Genomic DNA, 27,784 nt, shown 5'->3' on the forward strand with positions numbered 1-27,784 from the left:
TTGGAAAACACAAAAAACCAGTAAATAATACACCTAGAATGCTGAAATTTGACATGTGGACTGATTTTATTTTTAAATGGGCATGGCACCACCCACTTGTGATAAAATCAATTTTACAAATATTATTAATCATAAATCAAAAATCGTTAAACCTATCGTAACAAAATTCGGAAGAGATGTTGCCTTTACTATAAGGAATGCTTTGAAGAAAAATTAACGAAATCGGTTAGGACCACGCCCACTTTTATATACAAGATTTTTAAAAGGGTCTTGGACGAATAAAATAAGTTATGTCTTAGCGAAAAAGAGCTTTGTATCAATAGAATTTTACTTTCTAAATTGAATTATAACATTAAATTGGAAAACACTTAAATTTGAAAAAATGGGTGTGGCACTGCCCTCTTTTTATCTAAGCAATTTTCAATGTTTCGGGAGCAATAACTCAAAGAAAAATTTACATATCGTAACAAAATTGGGTACACATATTTTCCTTATAGCAGAAAATATTTCTAGTAAAAATGGACGGGATCGGTTAAAGACCACCAATTTAGATATAAAACAAGTTTAAAAGGGTCGTAGAATAGAATAATAACCTATAACTTAGCAAAAATAGTTTTGAATCAATGATATTTCACTTATCAAGTTTTATTGTAAGAGGAAATGGGGAGACATTTTTTGTTTAAAACGGGCGGTGCCACGTGTTATGTGGAAAAGTAATTTATCTAAAATGAAATGTGCAATTGAAACTTACGCTGAGTATATAATGTTCGGTTACACCCGAACTTAGACACCTTTACTTGTTTTTTATTGATCTTGATGAGAAAGTTTATGGTTCATGAAAAATTTACGCTTAATGTGAACCCTAAACAACCTGTTGGAAAGGATATCTTATTATTCCGTTTTTTCGGGTCGTGTATTGAAAGCTCTTATACAGGTTTTTAAACATTGTAAATGTGTCAATTAGACTAATTCACGACTGTTTTTATTAGTTATCTTAGCTGAAAAATACTAAAAGTTTATCTGCATTTGCCCTCAACTTTCAAAGAATTTCTGCTGCATTAACCGAATTTCGGACCTGAGATAGGTTCCATCAACTACTAAGAGATGCCCAAAGAACCATAGGTTGATTTAATTTTACATATTTTTTATGTTTATGTAGAATTATGTATAGTATAAGTCAGAGCGTGCCACAATACCCAAATAATGGAGATTTCCTGGCGTGAATGTATTACTGGTGCCAAATAGTAACACATTAACGCGATGTAGGTGCTGAAATTCGCGAAGGCCTATATAAATAATTTTTTTGTGACATTTTAAAAATATTGGTCCCTCTTTTGTTTTTTCAAAAGGAATTTTTGTCCAGAAAAAAGATTTGGTGTGGCAACCGTCATCATGAAATAGTGACCAAGGCTTCCAACAAAAAAAGTACGAAATTCTTTCTTCAAATACCAGAATGGTATATTTTTTCTGCTGATTTTACCCACAGCGAAACTAATGGATATTGGAAATGAATATATAGCTAAACTATTCATTTCATAAAATATTTCAACTGAAGTATTATAAATTGCAGATCTTGGGAGGGGGGGGGGGGGGGCGATTAGGACGATATTATAGATTATACATACATAAAAGATAAAAATTGTATATGTAATTAAAACAAACTTTTATAATTTTCTTAAGTTCCAGATCAGAGCGTGAGGGGGACGGGGGGGGGGGGCGAGAGGGGCGATCGCCACTGATGAGAGTATATTTTAACCGGTTTATAAATGTATGTCTATTGAAAACTATAGAAAGTAAATCTGTTGCACTAGAAACCGCTTAAAGTCAGAAATGACGATTCTTTCCTTTTCCAGTTGTTTGAATAGAAATATTTGCTCTACTAAGTAAAAACTACTCGACCTCGCTCGGGTTAAATATATGGCACACCTAGATCAAAACCGCCATCAATAAAAATTGCATTTTTCAGAAAAGGCTTCAGCTGGGAGGGGTAACCCTGAAAATGAAATCTTGTGCAATATATCTAGGAATCATTCCAGACAGTAATTTTTCGTAGAATCAGAACGTGGACCAGAGTAAAGAAGCCCTTGACAGCACTTTAAGCATGTAAAAGAAAGCTGCGCTTGTTTTTGGACAGGCAAATAAAACAAACACCGGCCTTTAGAAATTGGCCACTAATTCTAAGCATAACGGGAGCCCTGAAAACAACCGTGACGACTGCACAGAATGTCTCTCAGCACACTCGGGGCAGTTCGAGCGCAGACTATACGGCCATAGTAATATCGTGTCATCAAATATTGAAACGACAATTCTACCAGATTCCGTACCTGCACGTCAATGGAGATCATAGAGGTGTAAGGTTTGCGCAAGGGCGCTCATATGGCAGAAGAGGCAATTTATACACCGATGGGTGCTGCCATTATAACAGCGCTGCTGCGCTAACTTTTTTGTTGACAATCAAGCAGAATCCAAGAAATCCCTAGAATGAATCGGGATAAGAAAAAACATACATATATATTGGGTTCCGGGTGTAAGAGAAAAGAATTAAATGAAAAAACAGATGAGCTAGTTAAAAACGCTGCATCTCTGAAAGGACATTCCAATTGGATTGGCGAAATAAAAAGGAGACAGGATTTGCACATGATCAACCAAGCAGGAAGCTGCAAAGTAGACTAACAAAGTTACTCTTATCAATAAAAATCCATGAATTTAGGCTCATGATGGGTATTGGGGCATTCTAGCACCACATGCGCTTAAATTTTGCCTCGTCAGTAATAACAGATATAGTATGTGTGGGTTGCGACCGAGAATATCTGTGCTCTTGTCATGCGTTATCCAGACGAATACTACAGGAGTGACAAACCTTTCACATCTAGAAGCCGCAAGTAGTATAGTTCCTGGAAAGCTTCTATTTATTCCAACAAGACGAAGTTATTTTATAACATAGACCATGATTCTTCAGTCCTCACGGCCCTGCCTTTTCCTTGCTTCTTTCTCTTTCAATTATTAGCTTTCCTTTTGTTGCCAATTCTATTCCTTATTATATTCCTCATTATTTTAGTATTCCTCTCCCTATCCTATCCTAACTTCAAATAAAAAATGGATAATATAATTGCAGAGGTATTGCGAAATTAAAAACATTCATCTGGATCGTGACACCGCTCACCTAAATATACAAAATCAGAACTAAAGACAATAGAGATAGCAACAAAAAAAAAGACTATGTGTTGCTTGGGGTGTGGCACAGCCTACTTCCCCTACCCTGAAAATTTCATGATGATATCCACACATACACTTACTAAATTGATTTTCATCGAGAAACTTGATTTTTTAAACTTTTTCTATTAAAAGAATACCTACACAAGTTTCGCTTCATTTAAGTGTGCCTACGTACCTAGTACATATTTTAAATAATTTATAATTGGACACATTGGGCGCCGCCGATCACGTGAATACGCGAAAGTAAAACACAAATAGCTAAATTTGCAAAAAAATTTGGCGAGGGCAGAGAAATCCATTTCATTAATTTAACCATGTGCAAGTGTGAGTAAGATCGTGGAGCGCAAATTACTTTTTTAGAGCTCTAAGAGAAAGCAAGCCGCGCCGCGCCTCCAACATGACTCGCTCCATCCGCTGTGACCATATCAGTTTCACCTTAAAAGCACGTTTGCTCTGATAAGTAAGTAAGCTATTGTTGTCTTGATCAGGCTGTGTCTGGGCAATCTGATAAAATTTAAATATGAGCAGCAACAATAATAACAAAAGATAGTGAACAATTTACAACACCAAACCAAGGCAAATATATGTATGTACACGTATATCCATTAAATACCTACTCAACCAAAAGAGCGAGCATACTATGGGAGATTTGAGGGAGAGCAATGAGTTACTTTAAAATTTAATTTTTTAACTAATTTAGTACTCTTTTTATAAAGCATTCTCCTTATCGCTATAGAGCGATTGGTATATATTTTTCTAGTCCAATAGCACACATGCTGCGCGTGAGTAGCACATGGCTCAAAATAAATTATCTGCAAGTGAATAACGCCAAAAGCAACATTCCCCAATGGCTAAAACGAAATTGCACGAGACTTGGTGAACACGCAAAAACAATGAAGGCACTACATACACATACATATGTATAGCTAGAAAAAGTTTAGTAAATGAGTAACAGAGAAGTACCGTGCACTATGGGCCAGGCGAATGGATTGCATGGGTAAAATATAAAATGTTTACACTTCCATTACTAAAAAGGAAGCAATCCCAGCAAACGTTTCGGAGTCAAAAAAGAGTCAGAAAGGAGTTCTGCTTCGGATCGTTTAAACTCATTATGAGCTCATTTATGAGTCTGAAATGATTGTAGTTCCCTTCTTGCACTGGTTGCCCGCTGTGAGACATATTCCATACATTAGCCGTGCTTTTTTACACGTAAACGTCTATACGCTTAAACTTTATATGGACTGCTAAGCGTCAAACTTTAAATACACCTCTGAAATTGCTGCGCATGAAATGTGTACTACTAAATTTCAATACGCATTATACTCAGATGTAACTGAAATATGTGTTTTTTTTCACCCTCTACACTAATTCTATGTATTCTATGTGTGTCCACAATTCATCGCAACCGATTCAGCTATATGTTATACCCTATGACCATCAGAGGGTTGTGTCTCCGCTTTTCGGTACATCCTGTACTGTAGCTGTAGTTATTTAACCACTGCCGCTTGATGGATCTCCTAAGTATTACCTAAGCGAGGATAGGCGTTTTTTTTTCACGCGCAAACGTAAGCGTACTAACACGGCTATTATATGAATCTAAATACCCTGCAAAAATTGCGAGTACACCATGCATTCGGGTTCCCGGAACAAACCTCAAATTTGAGCCAAATTCCTGGAATTTTTAAAAATTCCCCGGGACATTTGAAAAATAAGAAACACCTATATATTTGTATGGGTTGCTCATTCGGCGAAATAATTTTTAGATAGAATTAAACTTTTTAAACTCTTTTATTTGCAACAAATATTTTTATAAAACAGGCTTACAATTAATACGTTTACTGTGTTTAATGCGAATTCAATATTCTATGGATTCATTTTCCAAACGTTATTTTAAAACACCACACTTGCCTTCCAAAATGAATATTTAGTTGTGCGAAATGTCAAACATTGACAATATTCAGAACCACAGCAGGGATAAATTTTTCTTCTTTACAGAGTTGCATGCAATATGCTAATGAGCTGAATACAATCGCAGCCGCAAATATGACCATGTTTCGTAGTAGATTATAATTTATTAATTTTTAAAAAAACTTTTAATTAATTTGAGGGAAAATTTTTCTTTAATTTTTTTAAACAAGAAAACAAACAAAATCTTAAAATTCTTACATGTACGAGTTAGCTCAGTGAATAATGAACTCCACTGTAAAGTTGAGAGCTTCGACTAGAAATCCACGGCCCTGACAGTTCCATAAGTTAACTTTTTTGTACATGTTTCTCGGTTTTTAAGAAAATAATTGCAATAACCAAGGAAAAAAATGTTTTTTGGAAGAAAATTACCTGCTCAGATTTAGGTAAAGATTTCTATGGCGAAATAACATACACCATTTTTCTTTATTTTAATAGCTATTTTCCTCGTTTCTAGAAAGTTTGTTTGAGTATACCATATCACGAACAGGGTTTCCATTCACGTTCACGAATTTATGTTCGCACAAGAAAAAGGAGACCGCTACGTCGCTTAACGTTATACATAATGTACCCCTAAGTATAAGGGAAGCTAGCTCATACGCCCTGGTGTACCGTTGAATGTTAGCGATGACAAACCATAAAATACAAATTTTAAAGAAATTATTATTATAAATAAATGCTGTTCTTATTAATTTTTAATGAAAATACTGTTTATACATAACCTAATATACAAAGAAAAAAGAAATCGAAGTTAATGGGACAATTCTCTCCGTCTAGGAAATGTGGTAAGCGTAGAAAATATTCCACGTTTTCTAGACCAAATATAAAAGATATACACTTATAGATTTCGCATTTGGCACCAAAAGTTTAAGATAAATGTGTATTTTATGTACTAGAAAAGTGCCCCGCAAAAAAAAGTTTTTGTTTTTTGAATTAAAATTTTTATTTCAATATTTTTGATTATAGATAGGAAGAGATAGGCCTAGTATGATTTCGAAAAAGATTATATTTAGAAAAAATCTAAGTTTCTTGACATTCACCACACAATATTAACGTACAACATACTTTGTCTGATAAAGCTATCATTTATCTTTAGTTAAGGACGCAAACAATAAAAAGGCACATAATTTGTGCCGTGCCAATAAATGGAATGATCCAATTATAGTTATTATTATACTCATATTGGTAGAAGCGGTCGCTGTGGTGTGATGGTAGCGTGCTCCGCCTACCACTACGAAGATACCGGGTTCACGCCACCGGCAAAGCAACATCAAAATTTTAGAAACAAGTTTTTCAACTAGAAGAAAATTTTTCTAAGCGGGTTCCCCCTCGGCGGTGTTTGGCAAGCACTCCGAGTGTATTTCTGCCATGAAAAGCTCTCAGTGAAAACTCATCTGCCTTGCAGATGCCGTTCGGAGTCGGCATAAAAAAAGTAGGTCCCGTCCCACCAATTTGTAGGAAGAATTAAAGAAGAGGACAACGCAAATTGGAAGAGAAGCTCGGCCTAAAATCTCTTCGGAGGTAAACGCGCCTTACATTTATTTTTATTTTATTGGTAGAAGCTAAACTAAAATAATACCTCAATCTTCTTTTAAAAGAAAGTTTTTTTGCGTGATTTTTTTTATTTATTTTTCTTTTAGACTTTTATTCATAAAAACATTTTTAGGGCTCATAGTGCATTGTAGGCCAGTATTCAGTGCTTATGGGTATAAATAAATATCAGAAACTAAATCTCAGCTAATAGTGTTATCAATATCATTCTCATCTGATGAGTCATAAGCAATGTATAATACATGTTTAAGTATGTGCGTATGTAGCTTCAAGAGATCCATAGCCCATTAAAAAGAAACATTATGAAAAGTTTGAAAATCCACTATAATTAAACACATTGCACCTATTGAAAGACTAATTTTCTTATGAGAAAAATGCACCTGCAACCTCACTGTAAGCAAGATGCATACACTGAAAGAAATGGTGCTAGTAAAATCAACAAATCTGTTCTGTTGTTCTTGACTTAACGGAGATTCGGTGAAATTGATCGAATTATAGTTAATTCGACCGAGTTCGTTGTCAAGCGAACAAATTAGTTTAGTCATTTCAACAGAAGAGAAATTTTCGCCCTTAAGTTAACAAAATTCTGTAAAATTTACATATTCCTAATCAATCTAACTCATTTTTCTGTTAATACAACTGATCTTACAGGTCATTTCAACAGCAAACAACAGTCAATGCATGAGCAAATTTCAAAGAGAATTTTACGCTCACTGCGCTCTCTGCTTTGTACTTATGACGATGGTGCCACTTGTTAAAAAAAAAAAAACACAACAAAATAAGAAAATCACCAAATCGAAAAAACACACAAATTGGGAAAACAACAAAAAACTAATTTTTCAGTTATCAATACAAAACAAAAAACCCTTTTTTGAATTTAATGTGCATAACACAAAAAATTATGCGATATCGGGACACCTATTCATCGGGTACAATTTTGCAACTTCTCCTCCAAGCGAAATGCAAAATTGCGCCCTCTTGTTGCAAAAGTTTTGTTTGAACGAACAGGATTTTTCCAAAATTAGTAACATTTTGCTCAATTTTTTACGAATTTTCACTCACGCGAGCGAATCTAATAAGATAATAAAAAACATCCTTTTTTAATGTTGATATTTCCGACAGCATAAAAGTTTGAGTTGTTTGGGAATCGTTTAAAAAAACTGTTACGAGAATTAAACTTGCCGAATTACATGTATAGATACTCCAGTGGTGAATTACCTTTCAGCGATTTCATTCTTTACTTTTCTATAGCTTACAAGTTATCTATTTAAAATGTTATGCCAAACATTTATACTACAAGTTTTGTTCGAAACAATCACGTGTGGCAACTCTACATGCGAGAGAAGAAATTAAGAATGAGCTGCAACTGAAAGAATTGAGAATCAGTTTGGTGACTACTATTTTCATTTCTATTTGGAAAGTAAAGTGACGCGCAGTGAAGTTCAAAACTACATTTTAAATAAATTATAAAAAATAAAATTTGGTGAAAGTGCGTTTAATAAAACAAAGTAATAAAATGTATAACAGCTCCGACACATAAGCAGTTTTTCATATAGATGAATTTAACACATGCTTATGCATTATGAGTAGATTGTATATGGTAGAATGAGCGACACTGGCGCCATCTGATATTGAAAAGTAGCCAACTCCCCAATTTTGTTCCAAGAAAATCATAAGAAGAAGAATTTGACATTTGTTTGGCTAAGGGTATTGGCATACTTTACAAGTGAAATAATTTTTCCCACTAGTTGGTAAATTTTCTAACATTTTTCACAAAATATGTTAGCAAGTATTTTTGTTGTATAGGGAAAATGTTTACAACAGTGCTTCGCGAAATTTTGTATGTGAATGGGCAAGGCGTAATAAACTTCAATTGCCAACTCTGAAGTTCCTTTATATTTACAAACGCAACATCTTGGTTGATTGTGGTGGTGTTATTGGAATGCATAAGCTTGTGTTAAACGCATCTATATGAAAAATGTCATTGTACCGTGGCCTTAATGTTTAATTATAAAGTAGAAATAAAGTTCTTGAAACCGACGCCAATGTGGTTTAACAAACGGTGCATGCCCTTATTTTCGCGTGTGTGAATATGTATGTAGCATATATACATATATGTATGTAGCAAGCATGCGTACTTATGTATTCACATATTTACGTATATATATGGCATCATACTGTTACGAATATTAGCAACACTAAGGGGTACTGCCATCTCTAAGCCGATGTTAAGCAGCGCCTTGTATGCACATCCATAAATCAATCATTATGTATCTACATATACGAACCAATCATTATGTCTACACATATGTACGTATACGCAGCTGAGAAGCAACGCATAACCACATGCATATATCTGAGATACTCCCGAAAGTAAGCAATGAGAGAAGCTATAAAATCGTGCAATTGTAGTTACAGCTGAGAAATTTGATAGCTGATGGCCAACTAGTATATTCTGGAAATGGAAGCGCCTAGAAGATGCGAACGAGGAAATCAAAGAGTATAAAAGGCAGCGACAGATAGAGGCGCTAGAGTCAGTTTCAATTAAGCAGTTTTGATTAAGACGCTATCTGGCGAGAAATAGCAGTATTATTTATTGTGAAGTACTTTAATAAAGACCATTTTTCCATTATTCAATATTGGAGTTATTTATTCAACAGTTTAGTGATTCGAACTTAGCAGAAGGTTGCAAATAAGAGGATTTGCAGTACATTCGTCACAATACTTTCGTACAAAGCTGTCGATGGTAATTCGGAATAAGTCTTGTTTGTTGAATTCAGATTTAAGTTATTATTATTATTTTAGTTAATATTACTAAATATAGCAATAAAATCATTAGAAATGAAATGTACTTATACAAATAAAAAAACTACGTAAGTTTAAAAATATATTTCTCCGGCTTTTATTTTTTCCACAGGTATTAATGAACAGAAAACCCTGTTGATGTAAAAGTTCACGCTATTAATCTAGAAAAAAGATATATATCTCTTATTTCAATAGATTTCACTGTCGGTGTCATTTCGACAATAAACACTGTTCATTTAATAGTTTACGCTGGTTATTTCGAATGAACAGAAATCCCCTCCATATTAACAGTTTTGATTGGCATTCTTAGAGCGACAGTAATAATTGTTAATTAGACTATTAAAACGGTAAATTACGAATCAACGATTTGTGCGCAGTCGATTCAACATCTTGTTGCGATGGATAAAAATTTACAGAAATTTCGGTTGAATTGACCCGTATTTCGGTTGATTTTACCAGTCTTTTTCTTTCAGTGTAGTCACACACACGTCACAAGTACATATATTTGTAAAAGTCTGCTTTTGAAATTACAAAGTTGCTTTGCGAGAAGTCACCGGCTGGTTAGGAATTTCTTTAAGCCGGTGTTAACTAACAGAGTTGCCGTTATCGCCATTATCTCTTCGTTTTCCAAGATTTATTGTATAAGCGATAACTCACCTGAGACGCTGGACTATGTATCAGAAAACTTATAAGCAAGATTAAATTTTGATTGCGGAGACACAAGGGCATGCGGGAGCGACAGTCTGCATTCTTCTAATATAGTGTGATAGCCACAAAATCACCGCGTACTATAAACTTTTGAGCGCCGAAACATCTGCTTATTAGAAATGTTGTAGTTAGGCATTTTTAATTGTAAATCAATCTTAAACTACGTAACAACAATATTTTGTATAAAGGCAACCCTTGCGATCGTGAATTTTGTTGCATGTACGCTATTCGTAAACAAGTTTTGTGTTGTAAATACGATTAAAAAACAAATAACAACATGCAAGATAGGATCTCCTTTACGCTAAACAAAGCCCAAGTAAACAACTAATTAAAGATTTGCTACTAAAAATAACTACCTGCATTGTGCAATAAAGTCTTGTAGCTTGGAACGGGCGTGTTATGTAAATGTTGTTGCTGACGTAAAATAAAAAGGGGTTTCGAAGTTGAAGTAGCAACAACAGCAAAAACAATGCGGCTACGAGAGCAGTAGAATTTCTATTTATAAATGAAAAAAATACCTTGAGATTGGTATGCGATGATGGAAAAAATTTGTAAAATTAAATAATCGATATTTTAATTGTTGTTGCTATATGAAAATTTTGAATTTTACTCATATAACTTATGAAGGGAATTTGTAGAAATTTTTTCCATTAAGATATTACATACTATTACCAATAAGAAGTCGATGACTCAAGCCGAAAATAAAACAATAACTATCCGTCATAGGTTGTTACCGAAAGGAGGCCAACGAAACTCTTCTCAAAAATAATTTGTTTCTGGAAAAGTTACCTATGTTGTGGTTTAACTTCAAGTTTTCCGAGATCTAAATTGATCCAACTTAAATATTAGACTTAAATAAAAACTTGACATAAGGAATGCGCCAAAAATACAGTAATAAACTCGCCAGTATTCTGAGAAGAATATCGAGATGGAACTTTATAAACTTTGTATTATTTGGAGGCATCTTCAGTAACAACAATATTAAAAACTGTTCTTACAGAATTAGTGTTTTAGAGGAGAAGCAGGGGAGTATAATGGAAAATATGTAAATGAAAAGGAACGAGAATGGGAGAGAGAGTGCGAGTGGGAAAGGAAGGTAGAGGGAGAAAAATTTGAATACGAAATTTAGGGCAGAGTGGAAATGGAAGATATAAGAAGTAAGAACGTCTGCCTGATATAATAGCTGACATTGTAAGCAGTTGTTTTAATTTTGAGTTACTAAGCTTGAGTATTGCGATAAAGTAGGTATCGACGGCTAAGTGAAAAATCATTGCCAGTTCAAACTTCCATTTAGTAGCTTATTTTTGTTTTTATTGGCATCACTGTTCATAAATGTAATCATATTTCTACTTAAGATTCAAGTGACATCAAATATTTATATATTATACATATGCATATCTTTTGAGAGTGGGGGGGGGGGGGGGGGCGGACGTTGTTGATATGTTCGCTTCCATATATTTGCTTGATGATTCAGGAACAAATATTTGTGCATTCTGGCGAGTATTATATCAAAGCCTGCAATATCTGACAGCATTGAGGCAACTCTGACAGTAAAAAGATTGTTTGATAAACTTTCACATTTTGAAAGGCTCACAGGTTAAAAATCTATTTGACGTCAGAAGAAAACCTTTCCAGAGAGGTGTAAAGTAACTCAGTTAAAAATGTCGTAAGCTTTCGTAATAAAATAAATAACAACAACCAAATACCGCATCAAGATATCGCCGTACTTAAGTATTTACAAATATTTATTATCTTCCCTAAAGTGGCATCATATTTCTATGTTAGAAGTAAAACATCTTATCAAAAATGCGCAAGTATTTGCTAATAAACATAGTTCCTATAGTAATTGTCAAACTAAGTTAAAATTAGGTTATATTTCAGCATAACATGTAATGAGCTTGGCATTTTCTTTAAACTAAAAACTAGCCATTCTTTCTTGAGAGTAGCTATTTACTTTTCCGGTGACGTACTCTACCTGAGAGATTAGCCTTTTTGTCCTTTATTTCCCCTGGCACCCTTCCGATTTCCGTCATCCCTTTTCAAATTTTGTGTCGAACACACATCAAACTTAATATTTTACACAAACGGCTAGCTTCCTAAGAGCAAAATTTCGGGAAAACACCTTGTGCGAAACAAGGTGCGTACACATCAGTATTCTGACTTTTAGAACTCCGGAAACATATCGTTGGTCCCATGGAAGAATAACACGTTTCATTATTCGTCTAATTAAGCCGAAAATGATCACGATTAAAACGTGCTAGTCTTCCAGGCCAGGAAACAAAACGTGCTACACGGTACGAAGTTTCAGCCTAAATTTTAAACCCTTCATCGGCTTAAGCCCTTTTTGAAAGTTTTTTAATTTAAATTGTTTTTTTAATTTTATTTGGTTTAAATTTTGAGCCCATTTGAACAATTAGTTCAAATCTCACAATTGTTTCAAAACAAAACCAAAAATGTTTCGAAAACCTGAAAATAAAAACATGTAGACTCTTCTGAGTTTGAAACAAACCCAAAGGTTTAAAAAATCTAAAAATAGAAACTTGTAGACTCTTATGGATTGAAAACATAATCCTAAAGTTTCTGCGCGCCTGTTTTAACAAGGACTGATAAAATCTGAGTTTGGTTAGTATTTCATAGGAGCTCTAAACGTTGTTGTTTTCGTTGGGAGCAACGACATAGTCCTCATAATTTCAGATTTTACGACACAGCTCACAAAAATTATTATACAAAATGTCCACACAAGGTTAATTTAACACCAGGTAATATACCGACAAGACATAATCCCAATTTATTTAAATAAAACATACATCCAAGGCTTAGCATCTACTAAAATCAGGACACAATATGTAAATATTTCTTAGGGAAGAGGGAATTTTTTGTCTTGTCGGTATTATGTATCGTTGTTATTTGATGAAGTCTGGATTATGAATTTCGGAAATTTGTTATCCGCGATTGTTTTATCCACCCAAGTGTAGTATATGCATATCCGACAAATTCATTTAAGTTCCGCCTTTCAGTAAAGTAGGTAAAGCACATCCTGCAAGCAGAACCTTCCCACAACCAAAAGAGCTTAAGCCAGATATCGAATGTTCTCAAAATCATTGTATGATACGATGCATTATTGAAAGTCGATAAAAGTCCGCTCCTCGCTTTAGAGATAAATGACTCAGCTACTCGTGCTATTTTTGATTGTTACCTGTTGACACGCAAGAGACATCGACTGTCACGTCACCGCTCAGTCAAAATTGTCTGACCGATTATGTATCTATCACACAGGAATGTGCATTTTTCTGAGAGTATATTGAATTAAGGTACATGCAAGTGTATGAATATATGTACATTAGGGTGGTCCTCATTTTCCCAAAAACAATTTTGTTAAACTTCTAAGAAATAATCTGCCTACAAATGACCTTAGTTAAAAGGGTGGGTCTTGAACAAAGCTATAGTATATACATAGAGTTCTTATTAGTGTACAATATATATAAGAATAAGGGATTGTCCATATCGGGCTACTGTTCGTTTTTAATTATAAATCAGCATATATGAAATCGTTTATATATCGCAAATGTTGATTGCTGAAGGAATATGCTCACCAACGGCTAGCGATAGCTACGTGAGTGACAGCTGCAGTAAGAGATACGCATTTGCCCATGAATACATGGGATCAAGTGAGCTAAAAAGACGTATTTGTACGTACATATATGTAGGTTTAAATATGAATTAGTCTTTTATGGACATTCGAGTAAATGTTTGTTTGTATGTACGGCTATTGATAAACTCGTAGATAAACTGATTGAAAGTGAAAATTTTTCTTTAAACCACTGACCACTTTTCGTTGCAGTTAGTCTTGTTTCGCGATTACGTTCAGCGAGACGATTTTTCGGCTATTTAAATTTTATAAACATCTCATATCTAACAAATTACAAGTATAAACGATATACTAACAAAGAGAATTGCAATAATATTTTGGGTTACATCTCCGGGGAGATTTAAGCCGAGCTTCTCTTTCGATTCGACTTTTGGTTTTTTACTATTCCTTCGTGACTCTATATAAGATATAAGTGCTGTGATAATATGCAATTAAAAAGTAAGAAATCTATAAGACACAACATAAAACACGTGATGTTTTGTTAATGTACTCGAGTGTACTATATTGAAACGGGCGAACGTCTGTACAACTAAGGACTCACATGATAGCAGTACTTTTCAAAACTCATGCTAATTCGTGACGTTTTCCCGATAACCAGAGTGTATTAATTGAAATATCTTGATTGTGTTGTGGAACAGCAGCAAATTTCACCTAGGCTGAATCATTCAAAATGACGTTCGTAAATCTTAGGAGCTGTACAAAATATTATACGATTGAACTTGGGATATTTTGTTATGAAAAAGAACGCAAACCGAATATCACTTTGCCGTAAAAAACTGTGCCCATTCATGTCATTGTAAACTGACCGATCAATGGAGTCTTCGCATGTCTACACATTTCCTCTGTGTTCCGTCAAAAAAAATCTTAGATCCATCACTATTGGCGTTTTCGACCTTCTCATTAAGCCTACCTTGACTAGAGGCATTGACTTCCAAACAAAAGCCAGTTAATTTGCACTCTTTATTGGACCTTTGTTCCGTCACATTAACTACCGGTGATATTGACTTCCAATTATTTAGCGAATCTCTGAATGGTAATGGATATCCTTATTTTCTGAACCCCAAATTCATTTTGATCAAAACATAATTCGAAGCTACCTTGAGTGCGGTCAATCTCTGACAGCCCTCAACCTCACCGTGACATAGCCAATCTATTTCGAAGGCGTTTGACTATCTCAGTAAATTTTAAATTTCCTTTGAGTAGCGGATCACCTTATCTTTCTCGGCAGTGATCGTGCTGCCTGAGTTTCGTTAATAATCTGACCGTGATCACAGTAAAAAAATTAGGGAGAATCAGAAAACGAATTGTATTCAGTTTAGAGTTTAGAGTTGTTAAAATAGAATTCATATATTACCGCAATCTCCATATTTGTTTTTTGTAGACTAGTACAATACTATGTATTATATCTAATAACTGCAGTTGACAATTACACATGATTTTATATTAGTTATGTATTTCATCAGCTTCTGCTTATGGCGTATTTGATTTTTGAAAGTATTTAAGTCCCTTAAGTGTTCGAAAATCTTAAGTAGATCAATGCTATACTGTAATGCTGCTTACACATAAATTACCTTAGCTTAGTATGACTAAGTACCCAACCCACTTATCTACATATAGCAAAAGTTAAATATTTTATATGTAATGTTCTTTCTAAATGCTTCATGTTTACACGCGTTAACTGAAATTACAGTACCACTTTTCTAAACTCTACATACTGAGATAACTCTTACTAATTGTTTGTTTCTTTCTGTTTGCAGCCCCACTTATTGGAATGAGGCATGTACAATGTTTCCTGTGCTTTTGCTGCCTATCAATCTGCTATGCGTTGCGCGTCAACCTCAGCGTTGGTGTTGTTGCTATGACGGATCGGAATTCAACGATTGATGATCTCGCGGTAAGTTGGAATCTTAAATGAATGTTCGATAAAGTCAAAGCTTTTTAAGGGCTCAACTGTAAATAACATGGGACTGGAATATAAAGGAACTAATAGGGCAAGTGGAAAAATTGGTAAACTCGATTTGTTTACCCGGCAAAGTAAAGAAAGCATAGAATCCTTCAGCTGTGGTTTCCAAACATAAACGTTTGATTCCTATGTTACAGTTACTTTCGCACAGAACTGGTTTTGAAGAAAGTTCAGTAGTTCAAAGAAAGACGGATAAGCATTTCAACTTGAAATATTGTTTCTTCCCTTTTATGTGACCTTATGCTGCTTTCAGCATTACGATATATGTGGTACTAAAAACATGTTTCCCTCGATCGCAATGTGATCTTCTTGTTTTTAGAACCAGTGGTGAATTCCGTCTGGTGAAGGCAGCTTACTTCAGTTCTAGGTGGCTTTCTCTCAGATACTAAATAATTTTGTCTATCTCAGCATAAATGTTTGCGCTGCAGTGAACCGCACTATTTCCGAACCAGCGCAGAACTATAGCATTCAGAAACGGTACCAGTTCTAATTCTGACACTTTGTCGGGTTTTCAACTTACATTTTTAACATTGTGATGTCCTACGAAATGGCGATTGTCCCCCTTCGCAGCCCTTTTGAACGCGTTCTTAACTGGTTCTGGAATAAATTGAAATTCATGTAGGTCAGACTTAAGGGATTTGAGTTTAATTGTGGCTACCAATAGTCCCGACCTGCATCCGATTAGCACACGTTCGGAGTTAGTCAATTAACTTCAAGTACTCAGGTGGTCATTCTAACTACATAAACTGTGTGAGAACTATTTATTTATTAAAATAGCAAAGTGTTCAAGGATGTAGCGGCATGAGCTGCATTAAAATTGCTAATTTCCCCATTCCGGTAAAATGCGGAACCTGGAAACACATCGTCGGTCCAATGCCAAAGAAACGAATGTGCATATTTGATGTGTTGAGAAAAACGCGTAAGACATTGTTAAAAAAGAGATTTGATTAATAAAGATTTAATTTTGTATTTTTCAACCACTATTGGAAGGTTTACTTTTGTAAACGATTAAGTAATGTTAATTGGAAAATGATTTTAAATTAAAATTTTTTTTTTTTCAAAAATATGCACATTTGTTGTTTTGGCTTTGCAAAATTTGACATATCGTTTAAACAAAAATGGCATATTCGTTTCTTCGGCATTGTATCGACGACATGTGATCGCATTTAAATCCAGACTGCTTTCAAAAAGTTAGGCCAACTGTGATGAGAACTAGCTCCTTCAAGAACTCAATTAATTTACATTTTCGCGTTAATTTAAAGCTTATTTTCATATTTCATATTTATTTATTTAGGTCTATGATTACAAAAATCTTACAGACTAGATTCCATATGGATATATGTGTACATACATATGTATATGGATAGTACTAAACTATTTAGCTTAAAACAGAAAATAACATATTTTTAAAGCAAGTTCGAGATATAGAAAAGTCAATGCAATGATTGGAATTAATAGAGTTGATTACACTTAGAGCGCGTGTGATTGGAGCATTCATCGCATAATTAGATCTTAACTTTTCAATAGTAAACACATTATGTTGGCGAAGTTACGTGGTGGCACATGAAAGTTCAATAATGCAAGAAGTATTGGACAATCGATAATGCCATTAACGATATAATAAATGCATATAATAGAAGAAATTACCCTTCTACTTTCTAATGTATGCAGATTAATTAACTTACACCTGGATGTATATGAAGGGATCGGCAGGTCAAAATTTATGTCAGATAAGCAATACTTCATAAATACTTTTTGAACACGTTCAATCCTTTTACTGTGAATCTCATAATATGGACACCAGATTATAGAACCATATTTCAGCCTTGATCTTACAAACGCATTATACAATAACTTTTTAGTATATGGGTCTCTAAACTCTGAGCCATTTCTTTTTATATGTATTCAATATTATTTCTAGCTCTAATATAAACATTTAATTTCTTTAGGTGTACGAGTGGGATGAGGGCACCAAATCATATGTGCTGAGCAGCTTTTTCTGGGGTTATATTGTTACACAAATACCCGGTGGCCATATCGCCCAAAAGTATGGCGCCAAAACACTCTTACTAATCGGCATCACACTCTGCTCTCTGCTTACTATACTCACCCCATTGGCTATTAAAACTGGAGGCTGGAAGCTATTATTTGGCCTGCGTGTTTTACAAGGTCTCTTACAAGGTTCTGTTCATCCAGCCACACATGCTATGCTAGCCAAATGGTCACCTGTAGACGAGCGTGGAGCGCTGAGCACTTTTTGTTATTCTGGCTCACAATTTGGTACCGTAGTTATCTTGGCTATAAGCGGAGTAATTGCTGAATCGCCACTTGGTTGGCCAGGTATTTTCTACATCTCGGGCGGCAGCGGCATTGTTTGGGCTTTGTTTTGGTTCTTATTCTCAGCCAGTACGCCTGCGGAACATAAATGGATCTCACCAGAGGAGCGCAAATATATTGAGACTTCTTTGGGTCAAGTGGACTCCACACCACGCACAGTAGCACCCACACCATGGGGTAAAATCTTCACATCACCAGCATTCCTTTCGCTAATTGTCGTACATTGCACACACATGTGGGGCTTTTGGACACTGCTCACACAAATTCCAAATTATATGAAAAATATCTTGCATGTGGATATGAAAAACAGTGCATTATTGTCATCGTTGCCCTACACCGTTATGTGTGTGTTGAGCTTCTTCTTTATATATCTTTCGAAATTGTTGGCACGTCGTGAGAATGTATCACTCTCATTCAATCGTAAGTTCTTTAACTCTATTGGACACTGGATACCAATGATCTCGTTAATCGCACTTGGCTATGTTACGCCGGAGTATTCTATGTTGGCAGTGGCGCTACTTACGATTACTGTGGGTATTAGTGCTGCCACATATTTGGGTTTCCAAGTAAATCACATTGATTTGTCACCAAATTATGCCGGCACGTTGATGGGCATTACTAATGGTTCGGCGAATGTGATGAGCGCGTTAGCACCATTGGCTGTGGGTCTGGTTGTTACTGATGTGGTAAGTATTTATATATATGTATACCGTTACAGTTTTTTATACTAGTAGCAAAGAGGATAAAAAAACAGACTGGACTGACGTCTCTGTCCACTGCTCGTAGCCAATTGCTCGATGTTTTCTATGAGGTAGTCGCTGTTTTTTTTTTTTTTTTTTTGGCGAGATGTGCATAGATGAATGGATTTGCAACTCTTTGTTTCGAGAGAGCGGTGTCAAAATGCACATTTTTTATAACATTTATCAATGATGCCACTACAAACAAAAATGAATAGATCTGAAAATGGGTATTTTTGACATACATTTCGGCGATTATAGTTTCAATCATTTAATAAAATGATAGTCGTAAAATATTTATTTCCTTAAAGTTATTTTACAATAATACGACTATTTAGAGTTAAATATAAACAAATCTAAGTAAAATTTACATTTCGATTAAATTAATTAGTCAAATATTGTAACGCATTTAACTCGCAGTGAAAACCATATATTCTTTTGAAATTTCAGTAAATCGGACCTATGATATAATAGTTAACATTATTTAATGGATAGGGCTTATCCTGCATGTCTGGCGTTCCAGGTTCTGTGATCAAAATGGACTGGTTGCATCGGGAGTTCATATTTACAAAACTTATTTTTAGTGATAACTTTTGAATGGGAAATAATATTTACCCTCCGCCTTCGAACTAATAATACTTTCACTAAAACAAGTATTTTTGTCCTTTTTCCCATAATTTTTGAACGCTATTCTACAGCTGTAGGTCAAACTAAAGTTTACCAAAATTTTTGACACGTTTTTCGTTTTGGCTGGCACATTTTTTGTTCTGGCACCCGCTTCAGCTGGCGCGAGGGATTTATCTGTGATTGTTGCCAGCAACAACTAGAAGATAAATCCCTCGTGAGAGCGAAAATATGAGAGCATGAGCAAAAGATTCGTATCAATCTAATCTATGGAGATGTGCATAAAATGTCTTCTAAACATTTTCGTGGCGTATTTGTGTTTTTTTTAATGTGATTGTATTTAATAAATTAATTAATTTCTCTTTGCAAAAATCACAATTTCACAAGGTGAATACACCGCAAGAATAAACGGGAGGGTATTCAAACAATTCCCTCATGGAAACCTTTAAGACATACATTTTTTATTTCCAGCGAATTACTCGTCACTCGTAGCAAACTGGTGGCTCTTAGTTTAGTTTATCCTCTTTGCTAGTAGCATATATGCGCAAAAACAAAAAAAATTGGAAGGCTTGGGTATACTTAAGTTCATGTCGCTGCCCCGATGCTAGTATGCAAATGCTTAGTAAATCTGTGAGTCAAGCAAAGAGTGATACAGGGAGCACGTTATGGAGCCTCGATATGTGTTACTCACTATACAAGTATCACAGATTCAAGATGAACGCATGCTTAGCGGTATTGTAAACCTTAGCTCAATAGTGCCGACGTGGAAGAACTTAAAGACCTTAAAAATATCTCTTGCAGACCGAGCGACCTAGTTTTCAAAAGATACTTCGATCCTATATAAGAGGTTTGGTATAGTACTGATTAAGAAGTTTGGTATAGTACTGTTAAAACTGTACGATTTGAAAATAATTATGTAATTGAGCAAAACTCATAATATCTGTGTTTTTTTTTCCTTCTATATACGTTTACGCTTAAACTTTATATGGACTGCTAAGCGAAAAACTTTAAATACTTTAATACGCATTATACTCACATGTAACTGAAATATGTGTCTTTGTTTCACCTTATACACTAATTCTATGTATTCTATGTGTGTCCACAATTCATCGCAACCGATTCAGCTATATGTTATACCCTATGACCATCAGAGGGTTGTGTTTCCGCTTTTCGGTACACCCTGTGCTGTAGCTGTAGTTATTTAACCACTGCCGCTAGATGGGTCTCCTAAGCATTATCTAAGCGAGGATAGGCGTTTTTTTCACGCGCAAACGTAAACGTACACGCGTGTGAAAAAAAAACACGGGTAATGAAACTTTCGAGATATATATTGGATTTGTTCGTTTTTACTCCATAAGAAGGTTTTGACAACTACTTTAGTATCCTAACGAGCTACTGTTCCCTCAATACCACCAAGGTGGTTTGCTTCTTGGGCAGAATCGCTGAGAGTCCAGTAAGTTTTTAAAATCCGTTCTGACTCCTCTGTACCAATTGAATTTTATAGCGAATGAATACTAAAACCAGACATGGTTGTTGATATAATTAAAAATATTGGGGATTTGCAATTCACATTTCATAAGAGGCTTCCTAAAGATCTTAGATGTGTTCTAGCCTCAAATATCGTAGATATGGCGCTCGGTAGTGTTAGAGACTCTATAGTCCATGTAGAAGTCGTTATACAGAATTAACCACAATCTTCGCATGCGTGCCTATTACCCAATGATGAGTGCAGACTGCTGTTAGTTAATAATTTTCAGACCTTGATATACTTAGAAAGCTCGTTGTATTCAATTCGTTATAATAAGGAAGGGTGATTGCCAGGATGTCAAAAAAGATGCTTACCTTGACAATTATGTTCCTATATTCAAGGGGAAATGCACTAAAATATGACAGGAGTTTCAACGACGAAGACATGTCCGGAGACTTCAACTAAGTTCGGATAGTCACACTTGAGATCAGCTCGGAAACGCCAGTGTCAAGAAAAAGTCGTTCAAAATCATTTTACTATATACTGTAAAATATTCCAAATTTGCTGATTCTGCTTTTTGTAACTCTTCTATCTCCTTGGATATTTAAAAATAACTTTATTTTCTGAATCCTTGTGAATATGCTAATTCAATTTTTTACATTACTTTTTATTCTCATTCTTAAATTCTTTTTTCAGACAAACGCTATGGAGTGGCGCATGGTTTTCTTCATCGCTGCTGGGTTCTACTTCTTTGGAAATTTGCTCTTTATTATTTTTGGCAAAACCGATGTACAGAGCTGGAACTCTCCCGAAGATGCGTTAGCACAGCGCTTGAGCGTGGTAGATACGGAATCGCCCGCGTTACTAAATGGTAATGCAAATAAAGGGACAATTAGAGAAAATGGCAAGCAATAGACAGTTGGTTAGGGGCGGGGTGGGTCGATTTGGTTCAACTCATTGTGTAGTTGTAGTACATAAAAGCACACTGAAGACCTCCTAGTTGTTAATGTAGGTTTAAGTTTTTAGTATTTTAAGATTATTTTGAATGATTCCTGTTGAGGACGCATTGCAGCATGATGTTTGTTTTTGTAATTGTTGCGAATGCGTTCTGCGCTAATTTAATAAATGTAATAAATAATTTTAATGTAAAATATATATAACAGATAGGTAGATATTGAAAGGTACGTACATATGTACTTAGTGTATAGGTATTATATATGTAATATTATGCAGAAGGGGAAACGTTGACGTAAAGCTCTTGCTGACTGCTTGCTGCATAAAATACACTGAGATACTTTTGAAGTTAAAGTGAAATTTTGTTATGATTTTTAATTTTGTACATTATAAAATTAAAAATATCGAAGGAGTTATATGAGCAAAGTGCAACGAATGAGAGCCCAAATTCTTCGCTGGCTAGGTCATGTTATGCGAATGGACGAATGAGGCCTTTCCAATAAAGCATTTTAATCGACGTCGCAGTTTGGAATCAGAGGAAGGGAGATACTTCCACTCAGTTGGAAGAGGTAGGTGGTGTAAACTTGACATCGTTGGGTGCTCCCAATTGGCCTCAATTATCGCAAAATAGAGAAAGCTGATGTGACTTATTACGACAAGCGCCAATTAATGATGAACATTAGTTAGTCGCGAGAAAAAACTCTTCATGTACCAAAGATACGGTGCAATCAAAATTTCTATACAGTGTAATCGTTCCATTCAAAAGGTGAGAACTCATTTACTTTATAAGTTAAATGCAAATAATTAAAGCAAATGAAAATAATGTTTTCGGCACATATTAATAGGTACACTTACCTGCACAAAACAAGTCACAGATGTACTTCCAATGCATGGTTCAACTATAAGGTTGGCTCATCTCTACAACAACAACCTTTGTTGAGATCAGAGCTGCAAAAAATTGAATCAATTGAGTGTGCATTCTCACAGCATTCTTTTAAAAAATTGTGATTTATTGGTTGCACATTATAAATCTACATTCCTTAATGGCAAAACATAATTCAATATAGAGTGGGAATGTAGGAACCATTCCCAATCTTTAATGAATGTAAACTTGAAATGAATGCATACTTTTTTTCCATTCAGTACTAAATACTTTTTCCCTAGGGTTCTTTTTTTGTATACTTTCATTGCCATCAATTTAGGAGTTGGGTGCAAAAAGGCGTAAAATTTATCAATAGAAATAATAGCCGCTTCTAATTATTCAAGTAGTTTAATATTTAAGAATTCATGAGCTTAACACCGGCTTATAATAATTGAATATTCAATCATTATTTTTGAAAAGAAAGAAAAATTTACTGGCATACTGCGATTTTAACATTTCGAAAACCGCCACATAATCATCATCAGTCAATTTCGAATGTTATCAACGGTTTCACTGATATTCGAACCGCGAATCACACGGTGAAACTGCAGTTGCCTTAAATCATCGAAATATGCCAGTAAATGTTTCTTTTCAGTTTCTCTTTAAACTTCGCAAAGACAATCTATTGCTTTCTTGCTATATGTCAAAATGGTTCTATATGTCCTACTTATTTTGCTGTTGTAGTAAAAATGATATTGTAAATGAACACATTGTGCATTGACCAAATAGAGTAAATTGTGGATATTGTTTGCTGATAATATAACAAAAACAGATACTTGAGTTTAAGTGGTTTAAATTTGAATACATCAAAGTACATAGGTCTATCAGCGATTTCGTTGGAGCTTCCTAATTCCGACAATTTCGATAAATATATGTCTAATTCCATGGCATCGTCCTACAGGGATTCAGGCTTTTTCTATTCACCTGAGTCACCTTCCCAGTTTTCCTTCATATGTGCCACGAAAAAAAGATGTTTCATTGGGAGAAACTCTTCAGAGGTTATTAAGCTGCAGCTGATGTTATAACAGTGTTTGACGGAATATAAATATAGGACCCGAGTAATTGAGAAGGACCATTAGTCTCTCTGCCTTTTTGCATGGCATTTGTAGATTGAATTCTATCTTACTTGAGCAGATTTGTATTCAAAGTTAATTTTCTTTGCTATCAACAAAGCTACAACTACCTATAGAGCCTACCTTAAATGACTGTAATTACAAACTATTGTGTTTAGAAGAATATTTTTCTTAGAAAATAGAGAAAAATACTATAGTGCTGTTGCAATTTGAAAACTCACAAACCATTATCTATACAGTATTTGACCACAAAACCGCTAGGAAGAATATATGAAGGAACTTAAGAGCTTTTATAATATATATCTTTCAATTGTTTAATCAACAATTGAGGACGTTCAAATGTAGATTAGTACTTTTTCCTGCAAGCCTTTTATATGCCACATTGGCAACACTTATTTAGAACGATGACAATTTTCGGAACAGGGATGTTGAAATATTTGTCATTTGCTTTTTTTATTATCAAATTTTTAGAACAATTTTAATAAAAATGCTTTTTCAATTAACTTCTTTGTGCTCTATTACCATTTAAATAACGAAAAAACTGATCATCACTGTCAATAACTAAATTTTTGTGTTGATATTTTGAAGTGGCTTTAATTAAATGCAACCATGTGATATTTGAGCAGATTTTGTGCTTGTACGACATTTTTCATAATTGATTGGTACTAGAAAAGTGTGTGCACACTCAGCAAAGGCTGCATTCATTTGAATGCTTATTCTGTGTTGAAAAATGTTTGTGTTTCATTCAATTACTTCATTCTTTCTTCGAAGAGTTCAAGAGTGCATTCCTTTTTTCCCACTACTGAATGAAGAATGGGTTGACTTCTAAGCCACATTCTTTAACAAGGAATGAAAGAATGGAGAAACAGATTTCTTAAATCAATGATTTAAAATTTCAAATGATTGAACACTTTTACAGCTCTGGTTGAGATTGTCAAGGCATGGAGCATGGTACGAGTATTAGCTCTTCTCCCCTGTAATGTAAGCTCTGCATTTCATGATTGGGATTATACCTATAAAAACAGTCTTTTGAAAAAATATTAATAATACAATATTAAAACATTTTTAACAAGATGCAATAACAATATCACGTCCATAAAGTAAAATTATTGCGCTAATATTGGAGCCTCGTAGGTACATTTCATGAAATTGATTTGAGATCGACACACCCGCCATGGAATTTCACTCAGTGTACAGATAAGTTTAGATATACATACTAGTGTTATTACGTATTTCTAATGAATTTTATAACTAGCTAAAAATTTAAAATAACTCGAAAGAACTTTTGTTTAAGAAAAATTTTAATTGAATTGGATACAGTATTGGACTTAATATGAATGTAACTTGAATTTATATTTATGCGATGAAATTCGTAAAACGATTGGCGAATGTTGTTTAGAATAATTTAATGAGCATATGTAGGTAAATCAAATAATCAAAAATTATTATTAGGTTTAAATTTTTGCAAAATAAACTGCAATGATAAAAAAACTAATTAAATCATTTGAAATGATAAAAAGGCAATTCTTTATTTCTCAAATTACCTACTAATTGAAAGACAAAAAAATTACGAAAAGTTTACTATCTCTGGCTTATGTCTTGTGGTTGCTGACCATCAAAACACAAATGTTTTAAATTTAAAAAATATTTAATTAATGATAAGAGAACTGACCAGTAAGTGAAAAACGTGTCGGAAATATGAACTAGCTTAGTACTCTAAATTAATGTGAAGTGACAAAGTTTAATAATTTTTTTTTCTTAACTTTGTACATATCTGAGATATGGTATCATTCTGAAAGACCTGTGTGAAAGAGAATTTTAATATGTATATTTCTTTTGTACGTGTTTTTGTGACTGCACTACTCCTAACTGACTGGACCACTATTGATGAAACTGGGTGTGTGTGTTCAACGGGATACTTTAGATTCACAACTGGGTCCGTTTTCTTTTGTCTTATTTTCGGGAAGTTCGGCCCCTAGTTAACTAACTTTCTAAAAAAAAATATTTATGGTACGATTTCCTTGAAATTTGGTACAAGGATATCTCCTTGACTGGCTTATTATTTGAGAAACTTTTATTTCTGGAAGGTGGGCCAAGCACCGGTTTATTCCAACACATGTGATTTATGGTGCTTGAAATTCGGTACAGAAGTATCTCTTTCACTAAGTTAACATTTGAAAAACTATTCTTTCCGAGAAGGGGAGAGGATTCAGATTCAGTAACTGAGTTTTTCCTAATATAATTTGTATGAAAGAAAAATTTACATTTCAAAACTCACACTTACTGAACGGCCTAATTCTATATTTGATTTAAATTTAGTATATAAGTTCCTCTTCGACCCGCTGGATATTTAGGACCCCTCCTTTCCGGAGAGATGATCAGGATAATGCGATTTGTTTCAAATTTATTATTTAGGCAGACTTTCCAAAAGGTTTATATTATATATAAAAGCGAATGCAAAGTCTGTTGGTAAATTTAGTTTAGGTAGTTTTGTGATGTTTCGTGGATGGTTTATAAGTGGGGTGTATGCATACCCCCCATATGTAGACCTCAGAATGTGTTTTGACGATATGAGTCTCAAAAAGGATGTGGTAAGCAGGTTTTGACGGGGGGTGGTGGTTAAAAAGAAGAGCGCTAAGCCATAAGCTGAAAAATAGAAAAAGGAAAATAAGAGATGGGAATGGAATTTGGAGACGGACCGCCAAATAAGGGTCAGAGGAGGCAGAGTAAATAAAATGGGAGAAGGAAATGAAGACCAAAATGGAGAAAGTACGAGGGGAAGATAGCGAGTGTAGGTGTACCGTGAGTACCTGTCTTCGAAGACCTAACCTCACGTATGCACCAAGTACACGGGTCAAAGCAGGTCTGACCAGCCCCCAAGGCTCGCTTACCTTGGTACCAATCGATAATGTGAGTGGACACATCATCACCTTGGTGGGGTTGGAGGCCTATCTAACACCTCTTCCATTCTATGGGTCATGGCACCCGCTTGCAATGCAACTCCACATTCGAGCTAACCAACTCTTACCGCATTCGGATATCAACCACAGCCACCACGATGCTCCCAAAGGGGCTAACCGCAACCGAACAGCAACGGAGCAAGCTCCGCGGGCTATCTGTTCCCCGTGGTACCATTTTAAAGTCTTGGTATGACTTTCGCAGCCGAAGCCACTTCCGGTTGAGTATCCACCTACTCCGGACCGGCCGCCTAGGGGTGAGGTGGGGTTAGAAACCTCCACTTCCACGGACACACACACGAATTAACCACGACGATGACCACCACGTCTCCTCCGTCTAAACACCTCCAAAGCATACCTATTGAGCAAATCAATAGCCCGATTATTGGAGAGCGCTCCACTCACATCAACCCTTCCTTTTGCAACATTAACTCCACAACTACCCAAATCCCTTATGTCCGAGTACTCCGGGCACTCGCACAACACATGCACCCAATCCTCACATACAGCCCCACATACACACCCCTCCGTTTCGCTCAAGCTCCTCTTATGCAAGAATGCATTAAGAGGACCATGACCTGTAAGCAGAAAACCCAGATTAAATCTGAAGTCTGGATTTTCCGCCACAAATGAAACGTCCCGTACGTACGTTTTTCCCGACCCGTACGTTACCCTGCCGTTGGGACTATTATCCTAGCGCTCCTGCCACTTCCCTCTAACCACCCCTTCTAATCGACGCCTATTTTCTAACCACCCACTCTCCACATTATCGTCGGCGGCCTATTCATCCTCCAACAGCGGCAAACTTGCCCTCCTTCTCAGCCTGAAGGAAACAGCGAGCTGTATAACCACCAG

General features: G+C 35.2%; 1 protein-coding gene across 4 annotated transcripts in view; it reads left to right on the forward strand.

The window, feature by feature from the left end:
* Positions 1-25,491, forward strand: part of LOC137245624 (putative inorganic phosphate cotransporter) — a 129,940-nt gene extending 104,449 nt beyond the window's left edge. For all 4 annotated transcript variants that reach the window (XM_067776589.1, XM_067776586.1, XM_067776587.1 and 1 more), the window contains 3 exons: positions 15,652-15,788; positions 17,807-18,880; positions 21,720-25,491. In XM_067776589.1, coding sequence (XP_067632690.1) covers positions 15,652-15,788; positions 17,807-18,880; positions 21,720-21,938 — 1,430 coding nt within the window. In that variant the 3' untranslated portion in view covers positions 21,939-25,491. The remainder of the gene's footprint in view (positions 1-15,651; positions 15,789-17,806; positions 18,881-21,719) is intronic.
* Positions 25,492-27,784: the final 2,293 nt, after the last annotated feature.

Source organism: Eurosta solidaginis, chromosome 3 (genome assembly GCF_040869045.1).
Source record: "Eurosta solidaginis isolate ZX-2024a chromosome 3, ASM4086904v1, whole genome shotgun sequence".
Taxonomy (NCBI): Eukaryota; Metazoa; Arthropoda; class Insecta; order Diptera; family Tephritidae; genus Eurosta; species Eurosta solidaginis.